This window comes from Choloepus didactylus, chromosome X (genome assembly GCF_015220235.1).
Source record: "Choloepus didactylus isolate mChoDid1 chromosome X, mChoDid1.pri, whole genome shotgun sequence".
Classification (NCBI taxonomy): Eukaryota; Metazoa; Chordata; class Mammalia; order Pilosa; family Megalonychidae; genus Choloepus; species Choloepus didactylus.
In genome coordinates, this window is record NC_051334.1 from 30,471,738 (window position 1) to 30,485,520 (window position 13,783).

At 36.9% G+C, this 13,783-nt stretch overlaps 1 protein-coding gene across 14 annotated transcripts in view; it reads right to left on the bottom strand.

Moving 5' to 3' along the window:
- Positions 1–338: 338 nt before the first annotated feature.
- Positions 339–13,783, bottom strand: part of DMD (dystrophin) — a 2,178,366-nt gene continuing 2,164,921 nt past the window's right edge. For 11 of the 14 annotated variants that reach the window (XM_037821041.1, XM_037821045.1, XM_037821047.1 and 8 more), the window contains one exon: positions 339–2,723. In XM_037821041.1, coding sequence (XP_037676969.1) covers positions 2,626–2,723 — 98 coding nt within the window. In that variant the 3' untranslated portion in view covers positions 339–2,625. Of the gene's footprint in view, positions 2,724–12,107; positions 12,140–13,783 lie in introns of all 14 variants that reach the window. The other 3 variants (XM_037821043.1, XM_037821054.1, XM_037821053.1) reach the window with 1 other exon arrangement.

Here is a 13,783-nt window from a genome sequence, read left to right on the forward strand (position 1 = left end):
AGTTACTTTGGAAGGATACACAAGCACAAGACATTAATGATATTGACTCTTAGGGCAGTGAGGGTGATGTGGAAGGGAGATAGGGTGGGAAGGAGGTTTTTCACTGTTTGCCTTTCAAGATTTTTCATTTTTGAACAGTATGAATGTATTACCTATTTAAAAATTACATAATGAAATTAAAACAAAAACGCAATGTCGCAATCCAGTCACCACTCTTTTTTTTGTAACATAACTGCGTGCTTTATTGAGATACACAGTAAAGCAGTAATATAGTACAATAGTTAGTAAGGCATATATTTGGTGAAGTCTGATATGTTGTGAAAATGCAGTAAAACTGAAGTTTAAAAAAATAATTAGTAAATGTTAGTGTTGGTGTTAAGACACAATATAGTATGATACTCAAGTAAGAACCCAGTACCTGAAAACAATGACATAACATGCCATGTGATGTTTATGCTCCAGTTACATTGATTATGAGTACAGTTTAATACTTGGTGGTTATAAAGAACATGAAATAATGTCCAAATTATGCTTAAAACGCAGCAATAAAGCTCTCAATTCTTATTCAAATATTTTGACAGACTCACTCCAGAACTAATGTCTAAAAGATAAAACAAAAAACAAAAAGATTAAAAGAAAATTATGCATTCTATTTACCTCTGATTTTAGAATGAAACAAACTTCTTAGTATGATGTAAAGTAATCCTTGTTTTTAAATCTTGGTTTAAAATAAAATCCTTGGATAAAGAAAAACTTCAGCATCACATAAAGGAAAAAAGGAAAAGACTAAAATCAAATCTTCGTGTTACCTTAGAGCTTTGGGTTTTCTTTTGGAAATTTTAAAGGAAAAAGAGAACGGAGAAAAATGTTCACACAATGGACAAGTGATGAAGCTGTGAGATCAGGTGTGCACAATTATCAGGAACACCCCAAAACCAAAGTGAGGTAGAAATAGCATGAGAAGCCGTGTTTGATGTTAATTATTAGTAATAAAATAATGGACAAAACCCACTTTTCAAAAGTTAATTACACTTGATGTGAAAGGTAACAGATTTGCAAAATAATAGGCCACACGATGGTTTCCATTGACCAAATGATAACAAAAATTCAACGAGTAAAGTGATATGAAAGAGTAAAGCTTTTTCCTACAAGTCTTGAGCTTTTTCTCGAGTTTTTCTTCTTCTTTTTGAACAATTTTCGTTTGTTTATTTATTTAACCTGCCTAATCCACCAAAAAGGATTTGGAGTAGTTTTTGGAACATTTGAACCAATTATTTTCATTCGTACTTACAAACTTATGTGGAATTACTTGTAGAGAAATGCAGAAGAGGGAAACACAGTTCACGGGCTTCCGAGTTGATACTTAACAGTATCAAAATGTGATGGGGCTACCGTCTTACACATTTTCTCAAGGGTTATTTAAAATTAAGTGTGGCATTTAATAACTCATTGCCGTTGGATTGAGAAGAGGGCAGAATAATTTAGTGGCAATTACAGAGATTTCTATGTATGGTTATGAACATCCATTCAATCCTTTACTTGAAGAGAGGAACACTCCCTTGCAGGGGTCGGCTGGGAATCCACAGCCCTCCACCCTACCATCTTCCTCTTGCTGCCTGGGAGTTAAAAATGACTTGTGATGCTCTGACTTCCACTGAAACAACATCACTGACTCTAAATGATGGCATTGCCAGCAGCAGGAAAGGCGGAAGGGTATCAACCAATGGATTACTCTGATATAAGAAGTCCTGTGTATTCATTCATATGTTCCTTTTTTAAAAAAAATCCAATACTGTAGTTGTCAGTAGAAAGTTTAAAATGAGAAACATCTGGAGCCCTAGACAGTGTTTTAGTGTGGTAGTTTCCTCCTGGCTTCAGGCTCCAGGGAAAATTCACTCTAGACCAAGCAGGTAAGCCTGCATGACTAGAAGCAATTTCTCTCCATTAGGAAGTGGCAGGAACATTTGAACAAGAAACTCAAAAAGTTTATAGAAATTTTTATCTATCTATATACCTATAGCATTTATATGCTTATGGACATATAGATGTATAAAATGAAAACCTACAACCAGCTTCACTCAGTCAACAATTCCAAAAAGAGCAAAGTGAAGTCGTCATTTGGTGGTGGTAGAGAAAGTCCTATCTTTAATATGCAAGAAAAGAAAAGAAAAAAGCCATGGATTTCATATGGATATCACACTAAAAGGATGCAAAACAATGCGCTGCCTCAAAGTTTGTGTGTGTGAGTGTTTGTGTCTGTTTTTAGGGGTTTTTATAAACAACTTTTTTTTTTTTATAAAGCACACTTTAGTTTACAATCTTTCTTTATAACTGTTATAAATTTTTTAAACAACCCAAAATGCGTTCCATATAAAGAAATGGCAAGTTATTTAGCTATCAAGATTTTACATGTAGTTTTCTTATAACTTTTTTGTACAATTGCATAGACGTGTAAAACCTGCCATTGTTAACAAAACAATAACAGAAACTACTGAAATCTACAGTATAGTACCACTACCCTTCACAAAAATATAGATTTTTTTTTCTTGTAAACTCTTACTGTCTAATCCTCTTTGTTGTATGACTATTATAAAAACCATGCGGGAATCAGGAGTTGTAAAACATTTATTCTGCCCCCTCTTCATCTGTCATGACTGAAACTAAGGACTCCATCGCTCTGCCCAAATCATCCGCCATGTGGAAAAGGCTTCCTACATTGTGTCCTGGAAAACAAAGAGAAAGAAAGACTTTACAAAGGATGCAGATATCAGCACCCTGTTTCTTTGCCATTCCTCATTTCTTAAGTGAAGACAACACAGAAGCTGCATTGAGAGTGTACACAACAGGGTTTGATTTTCATCAATTTCCAGGAAGAAGCAAAGCCTTGTTAATGAAGCCATTACATGTTGTTAGTATCACCTTAACATTGGATCAGGTACTGGTGGTATTTAAATGAAAAATGTCAAACACTACATCATCTTCCCAGTGTAAATATATGAAAAGGATTCCATGGCTAAGTACAAGCTTCCTGCCATAACTGGACTATTTCATGATGGGATGTACCCTTTTCACCTTGCTGTGGATGATTATTTATTATCTACCTGTACTGAAATTTTTCACTATCAAACCACCACCACCATAAATACCATCTCCATCATCACTGTTACCCTTACCATCGTGAACACCACATGGCATCTTCAAGGCTGTTCAGACTGCCAGCTCACTTCTGAGGTTATGGTGGAGGTGACTATTTTCTCACTGCTTTTACTTGGCTTGAAAAACAAATCTTTGAATTGACCCTTCTGGTACACTATTTGAATTAGGAAGCTTCAGAATAAAAATCATGTTTCATTCCAAATTACTTTAGAGCCTAATTATAATATGACCCACATGTATAGCATGAATTGGGTATCCTGTGAATCCATCTTTGATCTCTTCGTAAATGAGGTTTAACTATCAGAATAACCTTTTAATAATAATGTGGCATGGCCTAGCATTAATTCCCCAGCATGGCGCACAACTGCAGCACAACATCCCAGGGTAATTTAGAGCAAAATTCAAATCTAGAGTAAGATAATCTGAGACAAACTCTATGGATTGCTTTTTTCATCTTTTTTAAAAGCAGTTTTATTGAGATACATTCACACACTATACAGTTCTTCCAAAGTATACAATGGTTCACAGTATCATTACTTAGTTGTACAGTCATCCCCACAATCAATTTTAGAGCATTTTCATTACTCCAAAAAAAAAAAACAAAAAAAAACCTCAAAACATCCCATACCCCTTATCCCCCCCACTAGTGACCCTTAGCATTAGTATGGTACATTTATTACTATTAATGAATATTAAAATAATACTGTTAACTATAGTTCACAGTTTGCTGCAGGTACATTTCCCCCCATATACCATTCTATTATTAACTCCTTGTAATAGTGCCACACATTTGTTCTAGTTCATGAAAGAACATAATATTTGTACTATTAATCACAGTCATCATCCACCACAGGGTTCACTGTGTTATACAGTTCCTCTTGTTGTATCCTCTAGCTTTCCTTTTAGTGACATACATGATTCCAAACTTCCCCTTTCAACCACAATCACACTCATAATTCAGCACTGTTAATTACACTCACTGTAATGTCCTACTATCACCTCTTATCCATTCCAAAGATTTAAATTCAACCTAGTTAAAAATTCTGCACATATTAAACATCCACTCCTGATTCTCTACCCTCATGCTTTCTCCTGGTAACCTATATTAGATTTTAACTCTATGAGTTTACTTACTAGAATTAGTTCATATTGGTGAGATCATACAGTATTTGTCCTTTTGTGTCTGACTTTTTTCACTCAACATAATGTCCTCAAGGTTCATCCATGTTGTTCCATGTTTCAGGACTTCTTTTCTTTTTATTGCTGAATGTTCCATTGTATGTATATACCACATTTTATCCATTATTGGTTGATGGACATTTGGATTGTTCCCATCTTTTTGCAATTGTGAATAATGCCGCTATGAACATTGGTGTGAAATGTCTGTTCATATCCCTGCTTTCCCTTCTTCTGTGTATATACCTAGCAGCAGGATTGCTGGGTCATATGGCAGTTCTATATTAAGTTTCCTGAGGACTCACAAAACTCTTCCACAGCAGCTGTACTATTTGACATTCCCACAAACAGTGAATAAGTGTTCCAATTTCTCTACATTCTCTCCAACACTTGTAGTTTATTTGTTTAACAGCGCCATTCTAGTAGGTGTAAAACGGTATCTCATTGTGGTTTTGATTTGCAATACCCTGAAAGTATTCAATTTTGAGGAGGTCCCCATTTATCTGTTTTTTCTTTTGTTCCTTGTGCTTTGGGTGTAATGCATAAGAAACAAACCATCTCCTACCAGAAGATCTCAAAGTTGCTTCCCTACATTTTCTTATAGGAATTTTATGGTCCTGTTTCTTACATTTAGGTGTTTGATCCATTTTGAGTTAATTTTTGTATAAGGTGTGAGATAGGTATCTTCTTTCATTCTTTTATATGTGGACATCCAGTTCTCCCAATACCATATGTTGAAGAGACTGTTTTGTCCCACTTGAGTGGACTTGGCTGCCTTGTTGAAAATCAATTGACCATAAATGTGTGGGTCTATTTCTGAATGTTCAGTTCGGTTCTATTGCTCAATATGCCTATCTTTATGCTAGTACCATGCTGTTTTGACCACTTTAGCTTTGTATTGTGCTTTAAAGCCAGGCAATGTGAGAACCCCAATTTTGTCCTTTTTCAAGATGTTTTTGGCTATTTGGGGCCCCTTGCCTTTCCAGATAAATTAGGTGATTGTTTTTTCCATTTCTTCAGAGTAGGCTGTTGGAATTTTGGTTGGAATTGCATTGAATCTCTAAATCCATATTTGTAGAATTGACATCCTTAACTACATTTAATCTTCAAAGCCATGAACATGGAATATCCTTATATTTATTTAGATCATCTTTGATTTCTTCTAGGAATGTTTTGTAGTTTTCTGAACACGGGTCCTTTACATCCTTGGTTAAACTTATTCGATATTTGATTCTTCTAGTTGCTATTGTCAATGGAATTTTCTTCTTGATTTCCTCCTCAGATTGCTCCATACTATTGTATAGAAACACGGCTGATTTTAGTCTTGTATCCTGCCACTTCGATGAACTTGTTTATTAGCTTAGCTTTGCTTATTAGGTTTATTGTAGGTTTTTCAGGACTTTCTATATATAGGATCATGTCATCTGCAAATAAATAGTGAAACTTTTACTTCTTCCTCTCCAATCTGGATGCCTTTTCTTTCTTTCTTTCTTCCTTTTTTTTTTCCTAATTGTTGTAGCTAGAACTTCTAGCACAATGTTGAATAACAGTGGTGACAGTGGGCACTGTCCTAATCTTAAAGGGAAAGGTTTCAATTTTTCACCATTGAGTACAATGTTAGCTGTGAGTTTTTCATATATGCCCTTTATCATGTTGAGGAAGTTTCCTTCTATTCCTATTCTTAAAAGTGTTTATATCAAGAAAGGATGCTGATTTTTGTCAAATGCCTTTTCTGTGTCAATTGAGATGATCACATGGTTTACATTAATTGAATTTCTTATGCCGAACCACCCTTGCAGACCTGGAATAAAACCCACTTGATAATGGTGCATAATTTTTTATGTTGTTGGATTCAATTTGCAAGCATTTTGTTGAGGACTTTTGCATCTATATTCATCAGAGAGATTGCTCTGTAATTTTCTTTTCTTGTTGTCTCTATCAGGCTTTGTATTTGGTTGATATTGGCTTCACAGAATGAGTTAAGTAGTGCTCCAGCCTCTTCAATTTTTTGGAGCAGTTTGAGCAAGATTGATACTAATTCTTCTTGGAATGCTTAACAGAATTCACTTGGGAAGTCATGTGGTCCTGGGCTTTTCTTTGTTAAGTAGGGTTTGTTAGGAGGGTTTTGATGACTGATTCAATCTCTTTGCTTGTAATTGTTCTGTTGGGATCTTCTGTTTCTTCTGTAGACAGTGTAGGTTGTTCATGTGTTTCTAGGAAGTTGTCAGTTTCATCTAAATTTATGTATAGTTTGTTAGCATACATTTGTTCATAGTATACTCTTATGATCCTTTTTATTTCTGTGGGACCGGTAGTAATGTCCCCCCCTCATTTCAGATTTTATGTATTTGCATCTTCTCTCTTTATTCTTTGTCAGTCTAGTTAAGGGTTTGCCAATTTTATTGATCTCAAAGAGCCAACTTTTGGTTTTGTTGATTTTCTCTATTTTCTTTCTCAATTTCATTTATTTCTGCTCTAATCTTTGTTATTTCTTTCCTCCTGCTTGCTTTGGGATTAATTTGATGTTCTTTTTCTAGTTCCTCCAGACATGCACTTAGTTCTTTCATTTTAGCTCTTCCTTTTTTATGTAGGCACTTAGGGCTATAAACACTGCATTCGCTGCATCCCATAAGTTTTGATATGTTGTGTTCTCATTTTCATTTGAGCCATTCATTCAAGGACAGTTTTGCCAGATAAAAAATTCTTGGCTAGCAGGGTTTCTCCCTCTGTACGTAAGTATATTGGCACTTAATCTTATTGCGGTTCCCTTGTATGTGATGAATTGCTTTTCTCTTGCTGCTTTCAGAATTTTCTCTTTTTGGCAGTTGACATTCTGATTAGTATGTGTCTCGGAATGAGTATAATAGGGTTTATTATGTTTGGAGTATGTTGTGCTTCTTGGACTGGTATCTTTCTGTCTTTCATAAGAGTTGGGCAATTTTCAGACATTATTTCCTTGAATATTCTTTCTGACCCTTTTCCCTTTTCTTCTCCTTCTGGGACACCCATGATACATCTGTTTGTGCGCTTTGTGTTGTAATTCAATTCCCTGAGACCCTGCTCAAAGTTTTCCACTCTTTTCTCTGTTCTTTGGTCAGTTTCATTTCAGATCTGTCCTGTCCTTTCTTCTGCCTGTTCAAATCTGCTGTTTTATGCCTCTAGTGTATTTTTAATCTCATCTATAGGGCCTTTCATTCCCATAAGATCTGTCATTTTTCTTTGCATGCTTTCAAATTCTTCTTTATGCTCATCCAGTGCCTTTTTAATATCCTTTGTTTTTTAGGCATATTTTCCTTCATTTCCTTCTATTAGTTCAGAAGAATTTGTTTGAATGTGTTTGATTAGTTGTTCCAAATTCTGTTTCTCCTCCCATTTTTTATTTTGTTCTTTTGACTGGAACGTATCTTCTTGTTTCTTAGTATGTATGGCTTGTAATTTTTTGCTGGTCTGGGCATCTGATTATCTTGATGAGATTATTCTGAAGGTTGGTTTCTCACTTGTCTAAGATTTTGTTGTTGATCAGGTTCATGTTAAAACTCTTCTTTGGCACTTGGTTTGCCAGTATTTTCCACTCTGTACAGGGCCAGGGTCCCACACAGGGATGCAGACCAATTCCAAAGGACCCTGGGGAGAGGGTCAGGAAAGCAGTGTCCCAAGACTGCACAACAGATGATGCTCTTTGGCAACGTATTCCCCATGGCCCTACAGAGGCAATTATTTTTAACTCTCAGCCCCCTCTGCTTCTGAGGTGGGTGGTAATAATGGCACCATGTGTGCCATGGATGTGTGTCTAGAAAGTGTCAAGATTGCGTGATTCAGAGGTCCAATTTTACCAGTCAACAGCTGGGTCAGAATTGTGCCATGTTTCCCTCTGTGCCTGGGTGGGAGGGCTTCCCCCAACTCTCCCAGTCCATGGCAGCCTGCTAGGCAGGAACCAGGGTGATCAGAAGCTGCTGGTCTCAAAGGTGGGGGATGGGTACCAGGAGCCACAGCTGAGTGAGTCCCTCACTGCAGTTTCTCTAGAACAGCTGCTTTGGACAGTTTCTGACTATCCTGTAGGTGTTTTTGGTAGAGGAGTGAGCTCTGCTGCTCCCTATTCTACCATCTTCCTGTTTCATATCTTTATATGACTAATTTTAATTCCTGGGCATTAGTAAATCATTCTACTGTTCAAGTACTGCCTTAGAACTATAAAAATGCTTTACTAGGTTATTAATACTTTGCCATGTATCAACTTTACAGATTCCCATAATTGTTAAAATCCCAATAAAAATTAAATATAGACTAGGGTGGGTATTCTATTCTGATATTTATTTCAGGAGACGTATCTTTTTTTAAAAATAAGAAAGTGAGAGAGGATCTGAAGAAGATTCATGGGCAGCACTTAAACAGTGATGGTATCAGAACATATTAAGACTTGTTAAAAGTTTAATGCCATTCAGACATTTATTTATATTAAGGTGACTAAGTTTGTAAATCTCTTGGAGTTTTATTAGTTCTGAGTTTTAGTGAGAAATAATTATATTTTAAAAAATCACTTTGGACTTTGGTCAAGATTGCAAATATAATAACTTTTAACAAAGCATATATACTATTCATAAAGTGGGCCGATAGTTTGGCAGCTCTCAGTGACGAAATGAAATCATCTTTGGCTTTTCTAAACTATAAAATCCACAGGAAGACAAAGTTGGTCCTTCGGTGCTCCTTATAGTTTAGAGCAAAAATATATAACTGATGCCACCAGATAGATACTGGGGAAGCCCTCCAATTTTTGACTCTCCAGCTCCCCTGGGAAATTTGTACAAGTATTCATGCATAATTGAAAATGAATGGACTAACAGCAAATTTTTAACTACATACAATTTTAACTGCTGGTAACAAAACTCAAGACCCTTACAACCTGATACCTGAATATAATCCAAACACAGATAATGTGAAATTGTCTGTATCTGACTACAGTACAGTCCACCTGGTAGGTTGATAATGAATCACAAAACATAAAAAAAGGGGAAAACTCATTTTCCCACTCAGCTTGTTGATATTAATCAAAAAGTGCCATTTTAGACTGTGTGCTAGAGGATGTGGATTGAAGTTCAAAAGATAATAAAAACAAGTGAATGCATCTACAGATTATATAGTCAAATGGTGCCTCTGTTCCTTGAAATGAAGTTCAGTTACTACCTGGAAGGAAAATTCTTGATTCCCTCAAGAAGCTAAGTTTTAGGGGGTATCTGCTGTTTAAACATTTATCTGGTAAAATAGAGGCCCTTTATCTTTATCACTCCATATATGCCCCCACAAAATGTCAAATGGTCTTTAACCTGCTTAGATGTTAAATTTTTATAAATGATCCCTGGCTAGACTTATACTATAAAAATCAAGAACTTTCAGAGTCACCTCACCACATCCATATTATGCCTTTGGTTACTTCATTTACAAAGCATGTTTCACCAGAATAATGTTTCATTTTTTCTTTCATGGAGGTTTTCATTGGATCCAGAAAAAAGAAAATCTCTTTTTGACAAAATATTGCCCCAAAGAATATACCTCAATCTACTGGAGGCATAAAATGCTGCTGTGATATCAATAAAGAAAATAGATTTGAATCTTGATTCTGTCATCCATGTGTGTAGGGCAGAGCATTAGTGAGGTCATTAATTTTACCTGACAGAATCTCTCTAAAGTCAAAATCGAACTCTCATACTCTGAGTGCAAGAGGCACTGAAAAGACGCCAATCAGCTTCAGGCAAAAGTTGACGCAAAATACGTCTATAGAAAGTATTAATTAATTTAATCCATTCTTAAGCAAGGATTGTTGAATACAAAGGCACTATGCATTGAACATTAGGGCAGTTGTATGTTTTTCCAAGTTGGCGCGAACTGCAACACATTTAGTCTCACATGTCACCGCTGCCTAAGGGGGCTGTTTTCCAGTGACTGGAATTGAGACTTTCTGGAAAAGATCCAAGACCTCAATAGCAATCTGGCACTCTAATTTTTTTTAGATACAATTCCCTAATAAGTGGGTAGCATTCACTTGGCCAAAGCAAAGCCAGAATACTGCAGTGAAATTTGCCTATCTTTTCTTCTCTATAACTTAATCTTTGAAAAAACTATATAGTTTATTGAACATTCAGGATCTTTCCAGAGCACCAAATAACTCATTATTGTTTCAATTCTCTGGCTTTCTGGAAGCTTCTCTAACTATAATACACCTGAGGTAGTGAAGTCTTCAAATGCATATATGACCTCAATTATATGTGATGGCCTTTTCAAAAACTCATTCATGAGAGAAACATATTTAAGGTGGTCAAAATTACAGTGCAACTTTTCACGAAAAGTTAAAATAAATTTTAAGGGACACTTACCATGGGAATGAACCAAAGGAGTCTCAAACAAGAAGTACATGAGCCAGGCAAACTCAGGAGCATTCAATGCCTTACTGATTTCGGTTTCCTCAGTTTCTCCTCCCAGCCTACCACTCCCTCCCTGAGATCCCACTGCCCAAAGCCTCGGAAGGGAGCACTGAAAGATCATTAAATTCATTAAACTTGAATGGCATGGTGTTCACAGAATTTCCAGTATGACTCCTTACGTTTAAAGGAATCAGTGGCTACTCACATCCATCCCGTTCCTAAGGATCCAGCATCTTCTCCTATCAGGACTCTCCACCTGTCCAACCTGCCTCCCAGGACAGTACATAACTATTACAATTCCACAGAAGAACTTTCCTTCTCCCCTCTTTACACTAAACTCTCAATAAGGAAAATCTTGTTTCACTTGGGCTGTCACTCAACGCTTTGTCATTCAATAGTAGTCTGACGTTCAAACAATATTCCTGGTAGAACGGGAGTAAGATGCATCTTTCACTGTAAAATCCTGAACCACATTAAGTGATAACGCTGTGTCCTACCCCTTTTGCCCCATAAATAGGCTTACAATATTCCTCAAGACTCCAACATCCAATTTTTATACTTAATTGGTTACTGTTTTATCTGGCTCCAAATGAAAAAAAGAGCATCTTCTAAAGAGTGTGGTCGAGACAATCTAAGCCTTTCAAACACCATTTTCTGAAGTGGCAGAATAGCATAAGAGTTAAGAATGTAGCTCTGGAACCAGACTGCCTGGATTCAAATCCTGGCTGTCACCTTGCACTGACTCAGTATCCTTCTCTGTAAAACTGGGTTAATAGGGGTACCTACCTCATAGGTTTGTCATGAAGATAATATGATGAAAATTATGGCAAGTGTTCAGAACAGTGCCTGGCACACAGTTAAGTGCTCAAAAAATATTAGCCAAAATGTTAGCAAAAAAACAAGAAAGAAAAGAAAACAAAGACAAAACAAAATGAATCATACCGGAAGAATAACAACCAAGGACACCAGCAGAAAATGCAAGGGTCCTGGATAGTGGAAGGAAGCTTTGTATGACCCATCACTTATGTTCAAGGCTAAATTTATTATGAAGATTTTGTGTTGCAAATGGCAACAGATGATGAACTGCAGGATTCCAAGCTAGGGACTACAAAGGATTGCCATTTTAAAGAGATTCCTGCTTCCCCAAACCCTGGTTCTGTTGTCATGGTGATGACAATGAACAGCTGAGGGATGTTTCTTGTGAGCTGCAAGTGGAGAGGTGGCTACCATCCTTATATGATGATACAATGTGAGATACACACATGCTCGTGCACACACACAGTTCTTACACAAATGCCAAACACAGAAAGCAGGATGAGACAAACAAAAGCCATGGCTGTGAGCCTGAATCTCACTAACCTCTCTCATTGGCTTTCCAGGGGTATTTCTTCCTTTAATAATAGAGAGAGGAAGAGGCAGACATATCAGAAAGGAAACAAAACCATGCATAAATATACAATTTCATACCAAATTTGCTTCTTTTACCAAACAAATGTTGAGATGACAATTCACTTATTCCCTTCTGAAATTAAAAACAGAAACAAAAACAACCCAAAAGACACATCCAAATAACCTTTACATACTCTTAAAATCAGTGTAAACAGATAACATGATCCAGAAGACATCACTTGTAGAATCCATAGAGTTCACACATTAAACTGGATGAAAACTGGCACAGACTAGAAATCTGACAGGTCAAGCATTGTTTTCAAGGGTGACTATAAAATCTCAAGCTTAATGCCCCCAAATTTCAGGATCTCTTCACTTCTGACTTGACAGATGGTACTCAACTTTATGTGTCGAAAGTCTGCACCCCGAATGCAAGGCAGGACCCCACACAGATGCTAGACTCAAGCCTCTTGGAGAATCTGTTGTATATGGTAGAAGCTGAGCACATCCATGATGGGATGGGGGGGGGGGGGCATTTGCAAAAATCGAAGGCAAAAAAGGGGTAAGAGGTAAGTCCCACCAATGGGCAAGCCACAGCACCAGATTTAAGAATGAGCTTTCAACTTCACCTCATAATTCAACAGACAACAGAAGCCTTGAGAGTCAAGGGGTAAAGACTCACTGGTCTTATGTTTTACAGAACCCTACATCTGTATGCATTTACTTATTTCTGAAAAGCAGATTCTGATGAGAAAGTTTTCTATGATAACATTCATAATCGACAGAAAATTAGGGATCTCTGAGCATACCTAGCATGTCCTGGGCAAACAATTTCCCTTTATCTCCAGGGTCTTCAAACTGATATACTTTAAACTTTTTGACTTTAGCAATGGAACACTTCCTAAAACAGTCTTATATGGAATCCCAGTATTTAGAGCAGATAAAAGCAGAGCTGTGAGATAGTGTTCAGCATCTCCCATGCCCCCTGACCCACCATACCCAATGGCTCCAAGACTAAAATTTCATGAAACAATTTGAGAACTCCTAGTCTAGAATGAAGAAGTATTCCAAAAGAAACCTTTCAAAATTCAAGGTTAGGGTTTATAACTTTTAGTATACATTTACAGATTTTTTAAGGATTGTGCCTGCCTGCCTGTCTGCCTTCCTCCCTCCCTCCCTTCCAAGTGAATCACAGATTCCTTAGTAGTATAAAACTGCATGCTTGACCCTATAAGAACCAGGTATTCATGACGCTTCTCACACCAGGGGAGAAGGAGAAGAGACATGGGTGCTGGTTCTTTAGCTATGGGTGTTATTGGTGGTAGACCCATGCCAAAGGATTGGAAAAGGAGATGGGAGGTGAACATCGTTTCATTGTTGATGGCTCAAATGAATCCCAGTATGAATTAATCACCCCTTTAGCAAGGCAGTTTTAAAAAAAAAAAACTTTTTACTTCATAAGTTACACTCTCTGATAATATAATTTCTTCCTCAGAAGACTGTGAGCTACTTGAGGGCAGGGCCCATGTGTTGCTGTTCACCTACATCTTTATTCTCAATACCTTGTACTGTATCTGGATTCTATGGGTATTTGATAAATGCTAGCTGAACTGAATTGGTTAAGGTAGCAGCTTATGGCCAAGACT